General features: G+C 45.5%; 2 protein-coding genes across 6 annotated transcripts in view; one reads left to right on the top strand and one right to left on the bottom strand.

The window, feature by feature from the left end:
* Window positions 1–8,195, top strand: part of MUC6 (mucin 6, oligomeric mucus/gel-forming) — a 75,908-nt gene extending 67,713 nt beyond the window's left edge. Inside the window, exons 74-83 of the mRNA XM_083586906.1 lie at window positions 905–1,354; window positions 1,622–1,666; window positions 1,782–2,231; window positions 2,499–2,543; window positions 2,651–3,100; window positions 3,368–3,412; window positions 3,528–3,977; window positions 4,405–4,779; window positions 6,404–6,506; window positions 7,708–8,195. Coding sequence (XP_083443032.1) covers window positions 905–1,354; window positions 1,622–1,666; window positions 1,782–2,231; window positions 2,499–2,543; window positions 2,651–3,100; window positions 3,368–3,412; window positions 3,528–3,977; window positions 4,405–4,779; window positions 6,404–6,506; window positions 7,708–7,930 — 2,636 coding nt within the window. The 3' untranslated portion in view covers window positions 7,931–8,195. The remainder of the gene's footprint in view (window positions 1–904; window positions 1,355–1,621; window positions 1,667–1,781; window positions 2,232–2,498; window positions 2,544–2,650; window positions 3,101–3,367; window positions 3,413–3,527; window positions 3,978–4,404; window positions 4,780–6,403; window positions 6,507–7,707) is intronic.
* A 4,541-nt stretch (window positions 8,196–12,736) lies between these two features.
* AP2A2 (adaptor related protein complex 2 subunit alpha 2) overlaps window positions 12,737–17,366 on the bottom strand; it is a 62,109-nt gene continuing 57,479 nt past the window's right edge. For all 5 annotated transcript variants that reach the window (XM_083587274.1, XM_083587272.1, XM_083587273.1 and 2 more), the window contains 2 exons: window positions 17,230–17,364; window positions 12,737–15,196 (listed from right to left, as the gene is read on the bottom strand). In XM_083587274.1, coding sequence (XP_083443400.1) covers window positions 15,119–15,196; window positions 17,230–17,364 — 213 coding nt within the window. In that variant the 3' untranslated portion in view covers window positions 12,737–15,118. The remainder of the gene's footprint in view (window positions 15,197–17,229; window positions 17,365–17,366) is intronic.

Raw genomic sequence — 17,366 nt, 5'->3', positions numbered from 1 at the left:
GCCCCCCTTTCACTTGCTTTCTTTCTCCTTTGCAGTCACCACACCTTCGACAACCAGACCGCCAAGCAGCACGCCGAAAACCACGCCAACCACCTCTCCCTCCACCACATCCAGAACCACTGCATCAACTCAGACGGCAACCACCAACACGCCAAAGACCACTGCAACAGCCTCCACACCATCCACCTCTACGCATCACCCCAAAATCCTAACCACCACAACCCCCTCCACCACGACAGAATCCACTGCGACTAGCACACCAACCCCGACAACCACAACAGCACCCGTGCCCCCCTCCACACCGTCTCCTCCGACGCCGTCCACCACAACCACCACCACCTCGCCCACAACCCTTACCTCCACTTCCACCAGCACTCCAGTACCCACTGCCACAACTCTCACGACTGCTCCCCCTACCAGCACAGAAACGCCCAGCACTCCGGCCACCACAACTCCTGCAACCACCACCGTCCCAGTTACCACGGGTAAGTCTCCTTGGTCGCTCTGCAGCAGCAGCTTACAAGTCTTTCAGGAGCCCTCTCTTGCCAAAGGGGCAGAGGGATTCCCACCTCCAGGTCCCACGTAAGCCAGCCCTCCAAAAAGGGCGAGACTCGTCTGGCTCAGTCATCCGGGAACCTGTTCCTCATGTCCTCGTGTGGCGCCCTGGGCAACCCAAAATCCCAGCCGGAACGGGAGCCCGCCTTTTCCCTCTCCCACCGCCACCTATGTGACTTTGCTCTTTTGTGTTCCAGAAACACCAAAAACCACCACTTCTGTTCCACCACCGGTGCCTACAGGTAAGGGCGCTGAGCGTGCCGAAGGAGCTCTGCTTCTCTCCTTCCCTCCTTCCCCCGTTCCCACGTGTGGTCGCCCCCCTTTCACTTGCTTTCTTTCTCCTTTGCAGTCACCACACCTTCGACAACCAGACCGCCAAGCAGCACGCCGAAAACCACGCCAACCACCTCTCCCTCCACCACATCCAGAACCACTGCATCAACTCAGACGGCAACCACCAACACGCCAAAGACCACTGCAACAGCCTCCACACCATCCACCTCTACGCATCACCCCAAAATCCTAACCACCACAACCCCCTCCACCACGACAGAATCCACTGCGACTAGCACACCAACCCCGACAACCACAACAGCACCCGTGCCCCCCTCCACACCGTCTCCTCCGACGCCTTCCACCACAACCACCACCACCTCGCCCACAACCCTTACCTCCACTTCCACCAGCACTCCAGTACCCACTGCCACAACTCTCACGACTGCTCCCCCTACCAGCACAGAAACGCCCAGCACTCCGGCCACCACAACTCCTGCAACCACCACCGTCCCAGTTACCACGGGTAAGTCTCCTTGGTCGCTCTGCAGCAGCAGCTTACAAGTCTTTCAGGAGCCCTCTCTTGCCAAAGGGGCAGAGGGATTCCCACCTCCAGGTCCCACGTAAGCCAGCCCTCCAAAAAGGGCGAGACTCGTCTGGCTCAGTCATCCGGGAACCTGTTCCTCATGTCCTCGTGTGGCGCCCTGGGCAACCCAAAATCCCAGCCGGGACGGGAGCCCGCCTTTTCCCTCTCCCACCGCCACCTATGTGACTTTGCTCTTTTGTGTTCCAGAAACACCAAAAACCACCACTTCTGTTCCACCACCGGTGCCTACAGGTAAGGGCGCTGAGCGTGCCGAAGGAGCTCTGCTTCTCTCCTTCTCTCCTTCCCTCCTTCTCCCGTTCCCACGTGTGGTCGCCCCTCTTTCACTTACTTTCTTTCTCCTTTGCAGTCACCACACCTTCGACAACCAGACCGCCAAGCAGCACGCCGAAAACCACGCCAACCACCTCTCCCTCCACCACATCCAGAACCACTGCATCAACTCAGACGGCAACCACCAACACGCCAAAGACCACTGCAACAGCCTCCACACCATCCACCTCTACGCATCACCCCAAAATCCTAACCACCACAACCCCCTCCACCACGACAGAATCCACTGCGACTAGCACACCAACCCCGACAACCACAACAGCACCCGTGCCCCCCTCCACACCGTCACCTCCGACGCCGTCCACCACAACCACCACCACCTCGCCCACAACCCTTACCTCCACTTCCACCAGCACTCCAGTACCCACTGCCACAACTCTCACGACTGCTCCCCCTACCAGCACAGAAACGCCCAGCACTCCGGCCACCACAACTCCTGCAACCACCACCGTCCCAGTTACCACGGGTAAGTCTCCTTGGTCGCTCTGCAGCAGCAGCTTACAAGTCTTTCAGGAGCCCTCTCTTGCCAAAGGGGCAGAGGGATTCCCACCTCCAGGTCCCACGTAAGCCAGCCCTCCAAAAAGGGCGAGACTCGTCTGGCTCAGTCATCCGGGAACCTGTTCCTCATGTCCTCGTGTGGCGCCCTGGGCAACCCAAAATCCCAGCCGGGACAGGAGCACGCCTTTTCCCTCTCCCACCGCCACCTATGTGACTTTGCTCTTTTGTGTTCCAGAAACACCAAAAACCACCACTTCTGTTCCACCACCGGTGCCTACAGGTAAGGGCGCTGAGCGTGCCGAAGGAGCTCTGCTTCTCTCCTTCTCTCCTTCCCCCGTTCCCACATGTGGTCGCCCCCCTTTCACTTGCTTTCCTTCTCCTTTGCAGTCACCACACCTTCGACAACCAGACCGCCAAGCAGCACGCCGAAAACCACGCCAACCACCTCTCCCTCCACCACATCCAGAACCACTGCATCAACTCAGACGGCAACCACCAACACGCCAAAGACCACTGCAACAGCCTCCACACCATCCACCTCTACGCATCACCCCAAAATCCTAACCACCACAACCCCCTCCACCACGACAGAATCCACTGCGACTAGCACACCAACCCCGACAACCACAACAGCACCCGTGCCCCCCTCCACACCGTCTCCTCCGACGCCGTCCACCACAACCACCACCACCTCGCCCACAACCCTTACCTCCACTTCCACCAGCACTCCAGTACCCACTGCCACAACTCTCACGACTGCTCCCCCTACCAGCACAGAAACGCCCAGCACTCCGGCCACCACAACTCCTGCAACCACCACCGTCCCAGTTACCACGGGTAAGTCTCCTTGGTCGCTCTGCAGCAGCAGCTTACAAGTCTTTCAGGAGCCCTCTCTTGCCAAAGGGGCAGAGGGATTCCCACCTCCAGGTCCCACGTAAGCCAGCCCTCCAAAAAGGGCGAGACTCGTCTGGCTCAGTCATCCGGGAACCTGTTCCTCATGTCCTCGTGTGGCGCCCTGGGCAACCCAAAATCCCAGCCGGGACAGGAGCACGCCTTTTCCCTCTCCCACCGCCACCTATGTGACTTTGCTCTTTTGTGTTCCAGAAACACCAAAAACCACCACTTCTGTTCCACCACCGGTGCCTACAGGTAAGGGCGCTGAGTGTGCCGAAGGAGCTCTGCTGCTCTCCTTCTCTCCTTCCCTCCTTCTCCCGTTCCCACGTGTGGTCGCCCCTCTTTCACTTGCTTTCTTTCTCCTTTGCAGTCACCACACCTTCGACAACCAGACCGCCAAGCAGCACGCCGAAAACCACGCCAACCACCTCTCCCTCCACCACATCCAGAACCACTGCATCAACTCAGACGGCAACCACCAACACGCCAAAGACCACTGCAACAGCCTCCACACCATCCACCTCTACGCATCACCCCAAAATCCTAACCACCACAACCCCCTCCACCACGACAGAATCCACTGCGACTAGCACACCAACCCCGACAACCACAACAGCACCCGTGCCCCCCTCCACACCGTCTCCTCCGACGCCGTCCACCACAACCACCACCACCTCGCCCACAACCCTTACCTCCACTTCCACCAGCACTCCAGTACCCACTGCCACAACTCTCATGACTGCTCCCCCTACCAGCACAGAAACGCTCAGCACTCCGGCCACCACAACTCCTGCAACCACCACCGTCCCAGTTACCACGGGTAAGTCTCCTTGGTCGCTCTGCAGCAGCAGCTTACAAGTCTTTCAGGAGCCCTCTCTTGCCAAAGGGGCAGAGGGATTCCCACCTCCAGGTCCCACGTAAGCCAGCCCTCCAAAAAGGGCGAGACTCGTCTGGCTCAGTCATCCGGGAACCTGTTCCTCATGTCCTCGTGTGGCGCCCTGGGCAACCCAAAATCCCAGCCGGGACGGGAGCCCGCCTTTTCCCTCTCCCACCGCCACCTATGTGACTTTGCTCTTTTGTGTTCCAGAAACACCAAAAACCACCACTTCTGTTCCACCACCGGTGCCTACAGGTAAGGGCGCTGAGCGTGCCGAAGGAGCTCTGCTTCTCTCCTTCTCTCCTTCCCTCCTTCTCCCGTTCCCACGTGTGGTCGCCCCCCTTTCACTTGCTTTCTTTCTCCTTTGCAGTCACCACACCTTCGACAACCAGACCGCCAAGCAGCACGCCGAAAACCACGCCAACCACATCTCCCTCCACCACATCCCGAACCACTGTATCAACACAAACCTCCGCAACTAACACGCCAAAAACCTCTCCAACTAGTTTGATTTCTACGGCGTCCAGCATGACACCACATTCTCCCATACAAACATCCTCTACTTCAATTCCGTTTACATCTACTCTTTCTACTACTCCCATTATTCCGGTCACAAGCAGTTCTCCATTGTCATCCAGTACTAATATCATTAGTATTCCAGTAACTACCCGAACTAGTACTTTGAGTAGTAGTACTCAGTCTTTGAAGACAACCTCCACGTCATATACCTCAACTGTATCTCCTGGTGAGCTTCTACTTCATGGAAATGTTTTTTGGTTGAAATGTGGTTTTTGTATTTCTCGAACTTTTACGTTGACTATAGTCACTGCATCATCATTTTGGAATTTTGTTCTAGATCCCCTCCGCTTCTTTACCATCTGTGCAGCTCCACCCCTAATTTTAAACTTTTAGTATCATACAGGATAAATATCTTTTCACAGGTCACACTTTTCACAGTATTCTGTGGTACTGCTCATTCAACAATGTTTATAGTTTCTGTTTTTAGGATTAATGCTATACTTTCTTTTTAGTTCATTTCTATTTTATTTTTCCTTTTGATCCAGTTTGTTCCCTTTTTTGTTAATTTTTACAAATACCTAGGTAGCTGCCTGTTTAGTTCCACATCTTTTTAGAAGGCACAACCTAGCACAATATGTTCCTGGAACAGGAAAGTGCAAAGCAATATTTGTTCTCTATTATGTACACTAGAACTGTCATCTTATATGAATCAACACACAGATGTAAATTAAATGGGCCTTATTCCCCTGTATCTGTGTAGAACTGCAGCCTAAACGTCCTTGTGGGGAAAAGCATTTGAACAGCTCTGTCCCCATCCAACAGCTAGATCACTTGATTTTCAAACTCATATATTAAAAAAAGGAAAAAGTTTGGTCTCAAGATCTCTTGTGGTTGGTGACTTTGGATGCAATCCTGACTTTGCAGAATGAACAACTTATTTTCTTTAAATGGACTCAGGATTATACCCATATTATTTTGTTTATGCATGTGTTTTCATTCAGACATTTTGCTTTTATTTTTTTCATTTTACAGGCAGCACCCCTAAAATAACAACTACCACCACAACCTCAAATCATAGGTTACCTAAACTAAATTAATGGTCGAAATGTATAAAAATTTGTCCCGTAGCACCTTAGAGACCAACTAAGTTTGTTCTTGGTATAAGCTTTCGTGTGTGCATGCACACTTCTTCAGATTTCGTGCATGCACACAAAAGCTTCTACCAAGAACAAACTTAGTTGGTTTCTAAGGTGCTACTGGAGAATTTTTTTAAATTTTTTAATACGTTTCGACTGCATCAGACCAACACAGTTACCTACCTAAATAAATGGTCTAAGTGAAAGTGGTTGCCTTCCTAAGGCTATAGTCACCTGCATACGTTTCAATGGGAATAAGCCCATTGAAACCATTGGCACCTTGTTCCAAGAAAAGTATGCTTAGACGTGGGTTGAAGTACAGATAAGTTCTTTGACTTGCGAGCTACCCTTTCACATATGTCAAAATGTTTTAAATGTTCTTTAACAATAAAAATCAAATTAATTCATTTATAATGGTTAAAATAACTGATTTCACAAAATTGTCACCATACATGGATTTACAAACAGCATTAAGGAAGGCCATATACCTGCTCCCATAAGCATGAAAACCTAAAGTAGTACAGACTCTAAAAGAACCACAGCAGACTGAACAGGGGATACAACTGATAAAGAAATGTATTATCCCTTTTCACTGGATTCAATATCAGCTGTTTCCAGATGACAGAAAATACCAATCATCTATATTGCCATAAGATGATTCACCACATTTCCAGTGCTGCTTGTATATTAACTGTTTTATTTCATGTCTTTCAGGGAAGTGTGAATCTGTTGAATATGAAGATCAAGTGGTTTACAAGGGTTGTGTTGCAAATGTCACTTTGACTCGCTGCGAAGGAATGTGTCCAACATCATCAAGGTGAATATGGCCAGTCCCTATGACTTTTGTCTTATTACATAATCAAAAGTAATAATCTGTAAATATTACCAAAGTCAATTATTTCCATTACTGTACAGCAGCTAAATATTATATAGTACATTGCATTCTATTATCCTATATTGCATTTCTTTTTTAAGATATAGTACCGTATTTTTCGCCCTATAGGACGCACCGTCCCATAAGGCCCACCTAGTTTTTTTGGGGGGGGGGAAATAAAGGGGGGGATTTATTTCCCCTCCAGGCGCGGGGCTGGGGCGGGGGAAGCCCGAGCTTCCCCTGACCCCAGTCCCCAGAACAGGCAACTCTCCGCAAGCTGTGGGAGCCCGGCGCCGTGCTCCCGCACCTTGCGGAGAGCTGCGCGAAGTCTGGGCGCGCTGAGCTCAGCGTGCCCAGGCTTCAGCATGCAGGCAACTTGCGGACTTGCAGAACAGTTCGTAAACTGAGGTACCACTGTACCACCTTTCATCAACAAATCCCAGCATAATTTACAACTTGTTAAAACAATCTGGTATCAATAAGTATTATAAATACCACAAAGCAGTACAATGGTGCTTGCAATAGCAGGATGGAGGGCAATAGTTTTCTGTTCAACATCTCTTGCTCTTGGTAATTTCTGAGATACTCCAGATCTATAGCTTTGTTTTCAGGGTTTTGCTGCTGAACAGGGGTGGGGTGACATACCCTCGTGGGTGAACTTCTGGGAAGCCACATGTGGATGATAGGTGGGGCCAAGGCCCAAAATGGCCAGCTTCAAAGCCACACACACCAACACAGAAATCCATACATACACACTCCTAGGACCTTCTCCCAGATGAAGGGTATTTTTATCCCCAACCGCTCCACTGTCCTGCCCCTCACCCACCTGGCAAGTGGAAATGCTGCTGCTGTTGGGAGGTGAGGAACAAGGCGTTCCTTCCTCCTCATTGGCTACTCCTGAGAATGGCAGGGAGTGAGGCTAACTTGTGCAACCCCCTCATATAATAAAACATCAAACATTAAAAACAGTTGGCAGTTCTTGCAGGTTTAACAGGGGGTGTCCTATGAGCCAATTGCACATTTTTAGATGTTTTATTATGTTTTTATATTTTGCTGGAGGCCAGCCAGCCAGATGGGCAGGGTATATTATTATTATTATTATTATTATTATTATTATTATTATTAATATTCCTCTCTTTCACAGGCTAAATGTTGCCAAGATGATGGTACACACAGAGTGTGGGTGCTGCATGCCACTCACACTCTACAAGAAGGAGCTGACAATGCCTTGTCCAGACCCAGAGAACCCACATATGCCACTTGTTACAGAAATCATCCTATTTGGTGGCTGCGTATGCAACTACAATGGATGTACACATGAGGCAGACTCAGCTTCCTCAACCGTAAAAGGATTGTTTAGAAAATAATGATCGGTTATTACTTACTTTGCAAAAAGACATTTGACACTCAACATCCCTTCGTTCATATGGATTTATCCAAGCTTTGGGAAGGCAGGCAGAGCATACTTCCAAGAAGACTGGTACTGATAACATCCTTGGCTAATTTATTCATCATTTCGGATGGAATAAATATCTGCCTTGCTCAGAAAGTTTCCACCAAGCAACGTCTACAGGACTATGTATTGTAAAATAGTTAAATAGGTTTAATAAAGAGTTTAGTTGGTCATTCTCATTCTCAGTGGCGAGTAATTAATGAGCATACTCCTGTATATCGGCATTCCCTAATCTGATGGCCAAAAGTCAGGGATGTTGGGAGTTGTAGTCTAAAACAGCTGGGTGGTATCAAGGTGCTGCGTGCTACTAAGCAAACTCATTCTTTGAGCATGGATCCTCACATTGCCAAAACAGCACCATCCCTACACAAGAGAGAGAGGTATCACCAGGTTCAGGGAAGTACAAAGCAGCTATAGAAAAAATGTAGGTGGTGCTGAGGAGACCTTTAAAATACCTCTGTAAAGACTGAGCATGTTCAGTCAACACGGAATGCTGACTGATGGGTTGTGCATAAATCTGGAGCGGAGCGAGTAATAATGTAACAAACTATTCTAGAAAAGGGCACAGCGTCTGGTTGGCTGGAATCCTGAACAGGAGCATGCCACACTGCACCATTTTTCTGAAGGTGCTACTGAATCTTGGAATGTTCATCTATGCCATAATGCCAGTTTCTCTAACAAACACTCAATAGACACTATTAAGTGGCAAAAATAGAAAAAGCAGTCAGGTTCAGAGGAGGAGAACAAGTATGGTTTCCAAGACTACATGAAGATGCACGCCTATGGAGAAAGGGATTGTAAACTACAGCATGCAAAGTGGGTGGGGAGATTGATTGATTGATTATTTATTTGTTTGTTTATTTAACCACCCCTCCTCCCAAGATCCCATGGCGGTTCACAACATAAAATTACAAAATGAGAATACAAAATACATAACCAATAACTCCCCTTCACACAAACACAATTAAAAATCCATAGACTGTTAATCAGCTGAACACCCAGTACTGAAAGATATGTAATGAAGGTGCTTTATAGGTCAAAACCAGCACTTTGAATTGGGCCTGGAAACTAATTGGTAGCCAGTGCAGTTGGGCCAGGATCAGTGTAATATTCTCAAACCGTCTAGCTCCAGTGAACAACCTGGCCACTGAATTCTGCACCAGCTGAAGTTTCTGAACTGTCTTCGGAGGCAGCACTGCGTATAATGTGCTTCAGTTTTTGGCTCTCATCCAGTCCATTACTGAGGCAAGACAGCAGTCCAGCACTTCCACTGCCTCACCTGCAGATGTAAAGGAGTAGAGAGCTGTGTGTCATCAGCATATTACTGACAACATACTCCCAAACTCCAGATAACCACACTCAGCAGTTTCATGTAGATGTTAAACAGCACAGGGGATAAAATCAAACCCCGAGGAACCCCACATTGAAGGCTCCATGGGGCCAAAGAGCACTCCCTAAGCATCACCCTCTGGAAACAACTATCCAGGTATGAATGATTACATATGAATGCACTCCTATGGGATATTGTGGAAGCATGTAATGTTAGGATAGCAATTCATGCAGGTCATGAATTAAGTGGAGGCACTTGGCTCATACCTTATCACAACAGATAAACAGATTAGGCTAAGATGCTTGTCCTAGATTTTAAGGGGCTTTGGCCTTAAGTGCAGATTGGTTTAGATGAAGTTGTGTATAAGGTTTCAGCACTTTATAAGAAATGGTTTCGTGCCTACATTTGCTTAAAGGCATATATTTCTCCCTCACAGTTTTCAGTGTGTTAGATGAATTAGCAATAAAAAGTGTTCAATAGATTGCCAATAAAGTCAGGATGCATCAAAACACGAATGGTGTCCCCATATTATTTTATAGAGGTGGGGATAGAGGAACAACTCTAAAGTTGTGCTTTCTTGATCAAGGACCAATATTCCAAGTCACGCATACAGAGTGATTGTTTGGCAAGTTGAAAGCAGCCTACCTCTCAATATCTTCCATAGAGGTCCACGCCAGGGCTGATTCCATGCTGTGTTTATTTCACTGTGTTAACCTAAACCTAAGTTGGGGGCGAAAGCAGAATAAACTAATCCTAATAAAGAGCAATAATATTACCACCATTACAAAATTGGAAGCTGCCCAGCATACCTGTGGATTTGGGGTGGGATTGCCTGAAGTTGCCTTCAAAATGACCGGATCATACAGTGGTGAAACAAAATGTGCCACAAAAGACCCCTCACAAAACAAGAACCAGCTCCTGGGCAAGTTGTGACATTAACGGCTGTATCTATGGAAGATCCCAGGTTCAATGCATGGCCTCTCCAGGTAAGGGTGGGAGAGAGAGCACCTGCCATGTAGTGTGGACAGCAGACCAATCAGCTAGATAAAGCAATGGTTGGACTCTGGATGGCAGATTCCTATGTTCATATTGAACAAGGCAAATGTTTTGCAATCTTAGCAGTGAGACATGAGATCTGTACTGTTATGGGCAATGACCTCTTCCAAATCACATACATTTACACGTGGCTAATGAATGCACACAGAGTACTATTGATCCAAGAAAATCTGCATACAGTGTTTGGTTGATACAGAGAGGGCTGAGATCACCTGCAGTGTGTTAACGTCCATCTTTCCTTAAAATGCTTCATGCATCTTACCTTTTCTCATTTTAATAATAAATAATTTATTATTTATACCCCACCCATCTGGCTGAGCTTCCCCAGCCACTCTGGGCGGCTCCCAACAGAATATTAGAAACATGATAAAACATCAAACATTAAAAACTTCCCTAAACAGGGCTGCCTTCTTATGTCTACTAAACATCAGATAGTTGTTTATTTCCTTGACATATTATGGGAGGGCGTTCCACAGGGCAGGTGCCACTACCAAGAAGGCCCTCTGCCTGGTTCCCTGTAACTTGGCTTCTCGCACTGAGGGAACCGCCAGAAGGCCCTCTGCGCTGGACCTCAGTGTCCGGGCTGAACGATGGAGGTGGAGACGCTCCTTCATTTTAAAAGCCAACTCCACTATGACACACTTTAAAGCCTATAGGCAATGCCACTACCCAAGTGATAGATCACCATAACAAACCAAAAGGGACATCTTAAGCTTGTGAGAGAAGGACAGGACGTGCGACACATACTTTGGCTAGAACAGAACAAGGGGGAGGAAGATCAGTTAGGATTGACTATGGAATCAATTTTCTATGCTGAGAAAGTATTTATAAACAAACATCTTCAGGTGACAAACCTTATTCCAAGGGAACTACTCCTAACCAAGGCTGCTTAAAAGTCCTCAGTAAGGCCTGAAATTATACTGCTCCTCAGGGCCTTTTTCAGCCGGAACTCTCTGGAACTCAGTTCTGACACCTCTCAGGTGGACGCCATTGCTATTCTAAGAGAACGAAGGAGGCGTTCATGGTGAGTTCTGGCACCTTTTTCTAGAAAAATAGCACTGCTGCTCCCTTAATTCTTAACCCTACTTTTCAGCTTCACTTCCTGCTTCCTGTTTGGCCCTCCGTTCAGTACAGTGGCACCTCGGGTTAAGAACTTAATTTGTTCTGGAGGTCCGTTCTTAACCTGAAACTGTTCCTAACCTGAGGTACCACTTTAGCTAATGGGGCCTCTCGCTGCTGCTGTGCCACCACCGTGCGACTTCTGTTCTCATCCTGAAGCAAAGATCTTAACCCGAGGTACTATTTCGGGTTAGCGGAGTCTGTAACCTGAAGTGTATGTAACCTGAAGCGTCTGTAACCCGAGGTACCACTGTAAAACACAGCTTGCCGTTTGGGGACCTTGCAAGTTATTTTATAGTTGCAATATTTTCTTCTTTAAACAGCCATGTGTATCTGCTAATTGTCAAATCGCTGTTTTCTAAATCCTAGATGCTTCTGACCTCAGACAGAACATTATGGCTTATATTAGCCTCATCTGCCATCAGCATTCAATCACTCCTGGAAGCTTGCAAATGCTTGTCAGGTTGTGGGCTTTTCTCCTAATTCAAACTTCTATACTTCTACATACCCAGGCAGCCTCTCTAGTAAACTATGGTACTACCTTATTTTTGGATGCTCTCATTTTGCCATGGGACACGATTATTTATTTATTTTTATTTTTATTATAGCAGAGGTGCTCCACAAAAGCCCTAACAGCTACTCATTCATTACATTACATTACATGTCCTGCAGTTCTACTTCTGACAAGCCAAGGAGTGGTCCTGAGACTTGCATGTGCCCTGTCCTCACCTTTTAATCCATGTGAGCTTCATTTCTGTCATTAGATCAGAGAAAATGTGAGCCAGGAAGCACTAATGCAGGGAGCCCAAGAGGCTAATGTCTTCATCCAACCTCACTCTAAGCAGATCCCTAAGACCAGGAGAAGAAAACATAAAATAAAAAGGGAATAGCTTGGGGGGAAATGAGTGATAAAATAATAATATATCGCTTATTTAGCTGGAAGGCGCTGAGTTATGAGTTTGCTGGCTGGGAAACACTCAAAAGTACTCTGCTTCAATGGTCAAGAGGACTGGAGAGTTGCAATAAATAAATCAGGGCCAAAGTCTTTGTCCTATGCAATCAGGCTTTCGTTTCCTCTGCACAGTAGGTGGTGATGTTTTGTATTTATCTAAATCGTAATTCTAAACGCTGACTATAAAATGAAATTTTCACATTTGTTAGCCCTACTAGGTAGAAAAAGAAGTCATGCTCTGGGAATGAAAAAAAGGAAAGGAATTTTTACTCTTCTAGCCATTTATTTTTTTCCATTAAAGATAACATGATTAGTTTTTTTTATATTTTCAATTTTTTTACAGTCATAATAATCAAAGCCCACCATAGAAGCTTGTGATTTTTATTTTTTTTTACAAGTGAGATGACTACACATTACATATTGGAGTGTAGGCCTAAAAGTGCACAATATTTTGTCTTCCTGTTCAGGTATTTTCACATGTCAACAAAACAAATACTGTACCTTAATTACTAATACTGCTTTAGCCACAGAAACTGTTAACTTCTGCTTGAGATGGAGGAGGACACACAACTTTGGTAAATCAAGGTCATTTATCCCAATAAAGAGAAACTTTTTTTAAAAAAAAGTTTTCTTCAAAACAATGCCTATATGGCTCATATCAGAGGTGAAGTCTTGCATAAAGTTTGATTACTCATATATACAGTTGGTCATTGAGCCACCTATATTTAGAGTCCTTTTTCTCTATGAATGATATCCAATGTTAGTCATACTCTGAGAAAATCCACTGAAGTCAATGGACTTAACTACGGTAAGTGAAGTCCATTAATTTCACATGGCCTACCCTGAGTATAATTTAGTTAAATATCACCCTTTGTGGATAAAACCACATTTATTTGCAAAAATTACACAAGTGGACAGTACACAAAAACAGTGTATTAAGGTGGAATTAAAAAGGAGACAAACTATGCTTCCAGTGGGATGGATCTATGTTAAAAATGAGATGGCCGTTCTTCCCAGCATCTGTGATAAGACACACTTCAGAACACCTCTGAATGCTTAATACCATTTACAGTAGTGTAATCACAGTAATGCAATGGGCCTGTCATAATGACAATTCCTAAAAATTTCCGCAGTGATAGGAGAATGTAAGAGTTATTGTTTTATTATTTTACCAGGTTACACACCAGGTAGTTCCATACAATGTGCTTCAATATAACTCACCAAATTTGACTGGAGAAGTTGGTCAATATGATTCTGATCCAATAGCCACATTAAGAAGGAAAGTGGATTTTCAGTTTTTAATTAGTTAATTTCAGACACTGGGACAGAATAAGCCACGTTGTTGTTTGTTAAAAAGCCTCATAATTCAAGCAGCAACTATCACTTGTCATCAGACAACATTGTAGCTTATTTTACTTTTTTAATTTTTGCATTGCCTTCGTATATAATTGTAGTCATAAATTACTTCAGAGGTGTGTAACGGTAGTCAGTTTAATGATCATTCTACTTCTGTCAAAGAAGATGCCAGTTCCACAGCATGTTCCACAAATGCATAGATCTTACCAAACTACAGGTGCCATTACTACACTTTTTGAAAACAGGACTGTCAAGTTCTAGACCAAAAGTGTTCTGGTGACATGACAGCAATTAGCTTCCTAACCATCATACTTGCAGAATCCCACAGTGTATTTCAAATCTGAATAGACTAAACTCTCCCTGATCAGAGCTAGTGGCTATCCCTATGATTCAGAAGATGTTAAATGGGTAAAAAAAATACTTTTTTGTTGTTGTTAAACTGGAAAGTGTGGGGGGGGGCAGGAATACCAATGCCTTGGGTTGCTTGGAAAGTCTTAGGTAAAAGAATACTTCAACTGATTTCTTAATTTAAAGTCAAAGTGTACTGATGTTTAGATGATCAACCAGAGCTTTGGAAAAAACAACAACAACATATTGTACCCAAGAACCCAATGTGGTTTTCTTACTTAAGCATTTATCATGGCGATAACTCTTTGGTAGTTCAGAACTTGGAGAAAAGTAGAGGGCTGGGATTTAAAGGAAGTCATTTGAAGATATTAAAATATGAATCAGAATATGTGCTTATGCCTCCAAATGTTCTTTACAAAGCAAATACTTAAAGCCATCTTCAGATGTATCTAGATCCTTTAAAAAGGACATGGGGTAACATTCAATAGAGCAGGAATGGAATCTAGCCCTCTCTGCACACCAACTTCTCTTTCATACCTTTTTTTTCTTCTTCTATCATGCCTCTAGCAATTTACGGTGGCATTTCCACTGTTTCATTTAGTTGGGATTAACCAAACCTGAAGTGAATTTTAATAAAACAACTCCTGCCAAAAATATATGAAGCACAGTTGAGTTGAGACACACAAGACCTCCCACACACATACAAGACCTCCCAGCTTCTTTGCACCAAAAATCTAAGAGTCATTTTATTTTATTTTCACATTTAAGTAATTTTATGTTGCACATATCATTTGTTTCACATAAAAAGGGACAGGTCCTTTAAGGCAGGGATGTGAATGGGGTGGCAATTATTTTCGCAGACACTGGTGTACAAAACATTTTTGGAGCAGGACATGGAGAATGGCAGAAATGGAGAATCAGAAGGGGTTGCACATTATGGCTCAGAACTGTTCCGAAAGTAATTCACATAACCTTCGGGACACCGTTTCTTTACTTGTCCGTAGTGTTAATCTGTACATCTGGAAAAGAACAGAAGAACAACTTTTCAGTGGCTGCCCCCCAAAAAACCCTACCCCCAACACATTTATACAGGTAAGATCTGAATGGAAGTGAACAGTGGCTGATGGTGTACATTTAAAAACACAAAATCTTTGAAACATTTAATTATTTATGTCCTATTTGTGGCCTTTTCTTCATCCACTTTCTAAATAAAGTTTTGGACCACAGGCTGGCTGGGCAAATGGGGCTCTCCTAGGGTTCTCAACAGGGGTGTCATCTAGGACCTCCCCCCCCCAAGCCTTACTTTCCAGCAAGACCCAAATGAGATGCCAGGATATTTTTGGTGCCCGAGAGGGCTGATCCCATGAATGCAACATCCAGTAATATTGCACTCACACCTGATGAAGGTGTTTCACTCACTGAGAGATAACCAAAGATGAAGCTAAGAACCAGTGCCAGAATTTGCCTATTGCCCCTTCTTCCCTCCCCCCCAACCTCTTTTGTATCATGTATTTGGTTTTGCAAGCCTTAAGACAAAGACTGTTCCATGACTAATCTTTGTAAGCTCTCTGGGAACTTTTTTAGGCTGGAGGGTGGGGTATAAACACCAATAGTGTCATTACATAGTTTAGTCACCAGGTGGCAGTGGACTGAGATGTATCTGTGTGGAATTAAGGAGTTTCCTTGTTTAAGAGAGACGGACAGACAATAAAATTTTTTGTCTGGCTTCCTAGCTGGTGTGTCTCTGAAATCTTCCACTGCAAGTATAAACTGGTGCATCGTTACCACGTGGCTTAGTTCCCACCGCTCACAAAATGACATAAGAGTTATGGACTCATTGTTAAAACCGTGTTTATGGAAGACAACCTTACTCGGCTACAAGTGATCGCCGAAGAAGGAGAAGAAGACGACGACCATGAAAAAAGTAGAGCTTTTTGGAGTAGCATTGCTGTACGTTTTAGTACAACAGCATTTTAAAATAATCCAGTTATCCTTAAAACTGAGAAAGAAGTATACTTCGGGCTGCACATAAGCATAAAAAGGTGGTGGTGGGGAGAATGAGGAACAACTTCTACAAAGGTATCACACAAGGAAATAAGCTGCCTACATAAGGGCAAGAAGAAAAGTGCTAAAGATGTATGAGCATGCAGAGAATGTCCCACTAGCTGCTGCTACTGAGAGAAGCTGGCAGAAGGGTGCTCATCCTACCCCTTGAGGCAAGTGAACCTGAGAAACATGGTGACATGGGAAGCTGCCTCATAAACAGATCATTGGTCTAACTAGCTCAGTACTGCCTACACTGACTAGCAATCACTCACCAGGATTTCTGACAAGTGTTCCATTACCTGAGATGCCAGCGACTAAACCAGGCATCTTCTGCCTATAAGGCATGTGTTCTATGGCCCTTTACGTTTAGTGCTCTAGAGCAGGGGTCAGCAAACTTTTTCAGCAGAGGGTGAGTCCACTGTCCCTCAGACCTTGTGGGGGGCCGGACTATATGGGGTGGGGGGAATGAAAGAATTCCTATGCCCCACAAATAACCCAGAGATGCATTTTAAATAAAAGGACACATTCTACTCATGTAAAAACACACTGATTCCCGGACCATCCACGGGCTGGATTGAGAAGGTGATTGGGCCGGATCTGGCCCCCAGGCCTTAGTTTGCCTACCCATGCTCTAGAATGTTCCAGTCTAGTTCAGCAGAGGTGTAGACTTGCATGTGGCAAATTAGTCACAGCAAAGCAGTTTTTACCACTTGTCTGGCAGGTATTATTTCCAAAGCAGGGTCTCAAAAGAATGCATTATGTCTTATGTTAACTGAGGAAGCAGAATAATTGCACAGCTGCTGGAACCATAGAACAGCCGCAAAATATTTCACTCTGTCTTAGCTGATTGTTCCTAGAAAACAACCTCAGACATTATATTGGCTGATGCACGCTAGAGTCACAGAAGTGGGCATAGTAAAACTTTGTGGTATATTTAAAAAAAATCTCTTCTGTTTTGCTCTTCCACACTTTCAAAACATTCAGCAAGTAAACAAGAAGCCATTACCTGTGCCTGCAGGTTGGGTTCAAGACGCATCAAACATCCAATCTGGAATGATTTTGTGTGGATTATGCCAGCTCCGACAAAGTTAGCAGGATTGGGATCTACTTCTTCCAGTAAAGCTGTGCCAAAGCCAATAATCT

This window comes from Podarcis filfolensis, assembly GCF_964270895.1.
Source record: "Podarcis filfolensis genome assembly, chromosome: 1".
Classification (NCBI taxonomy): Eukaryota; Metazoa; Chordata; class Lepidosauria; order Squamata; family Lacertidae; genus Podarcis; species Podarcis filfolensis.
The sequence above is the reverse complement of the archived record's forward strand: the minus strand, read 5'-3'. Positions and strand labels throughout refer to the sequence as shown.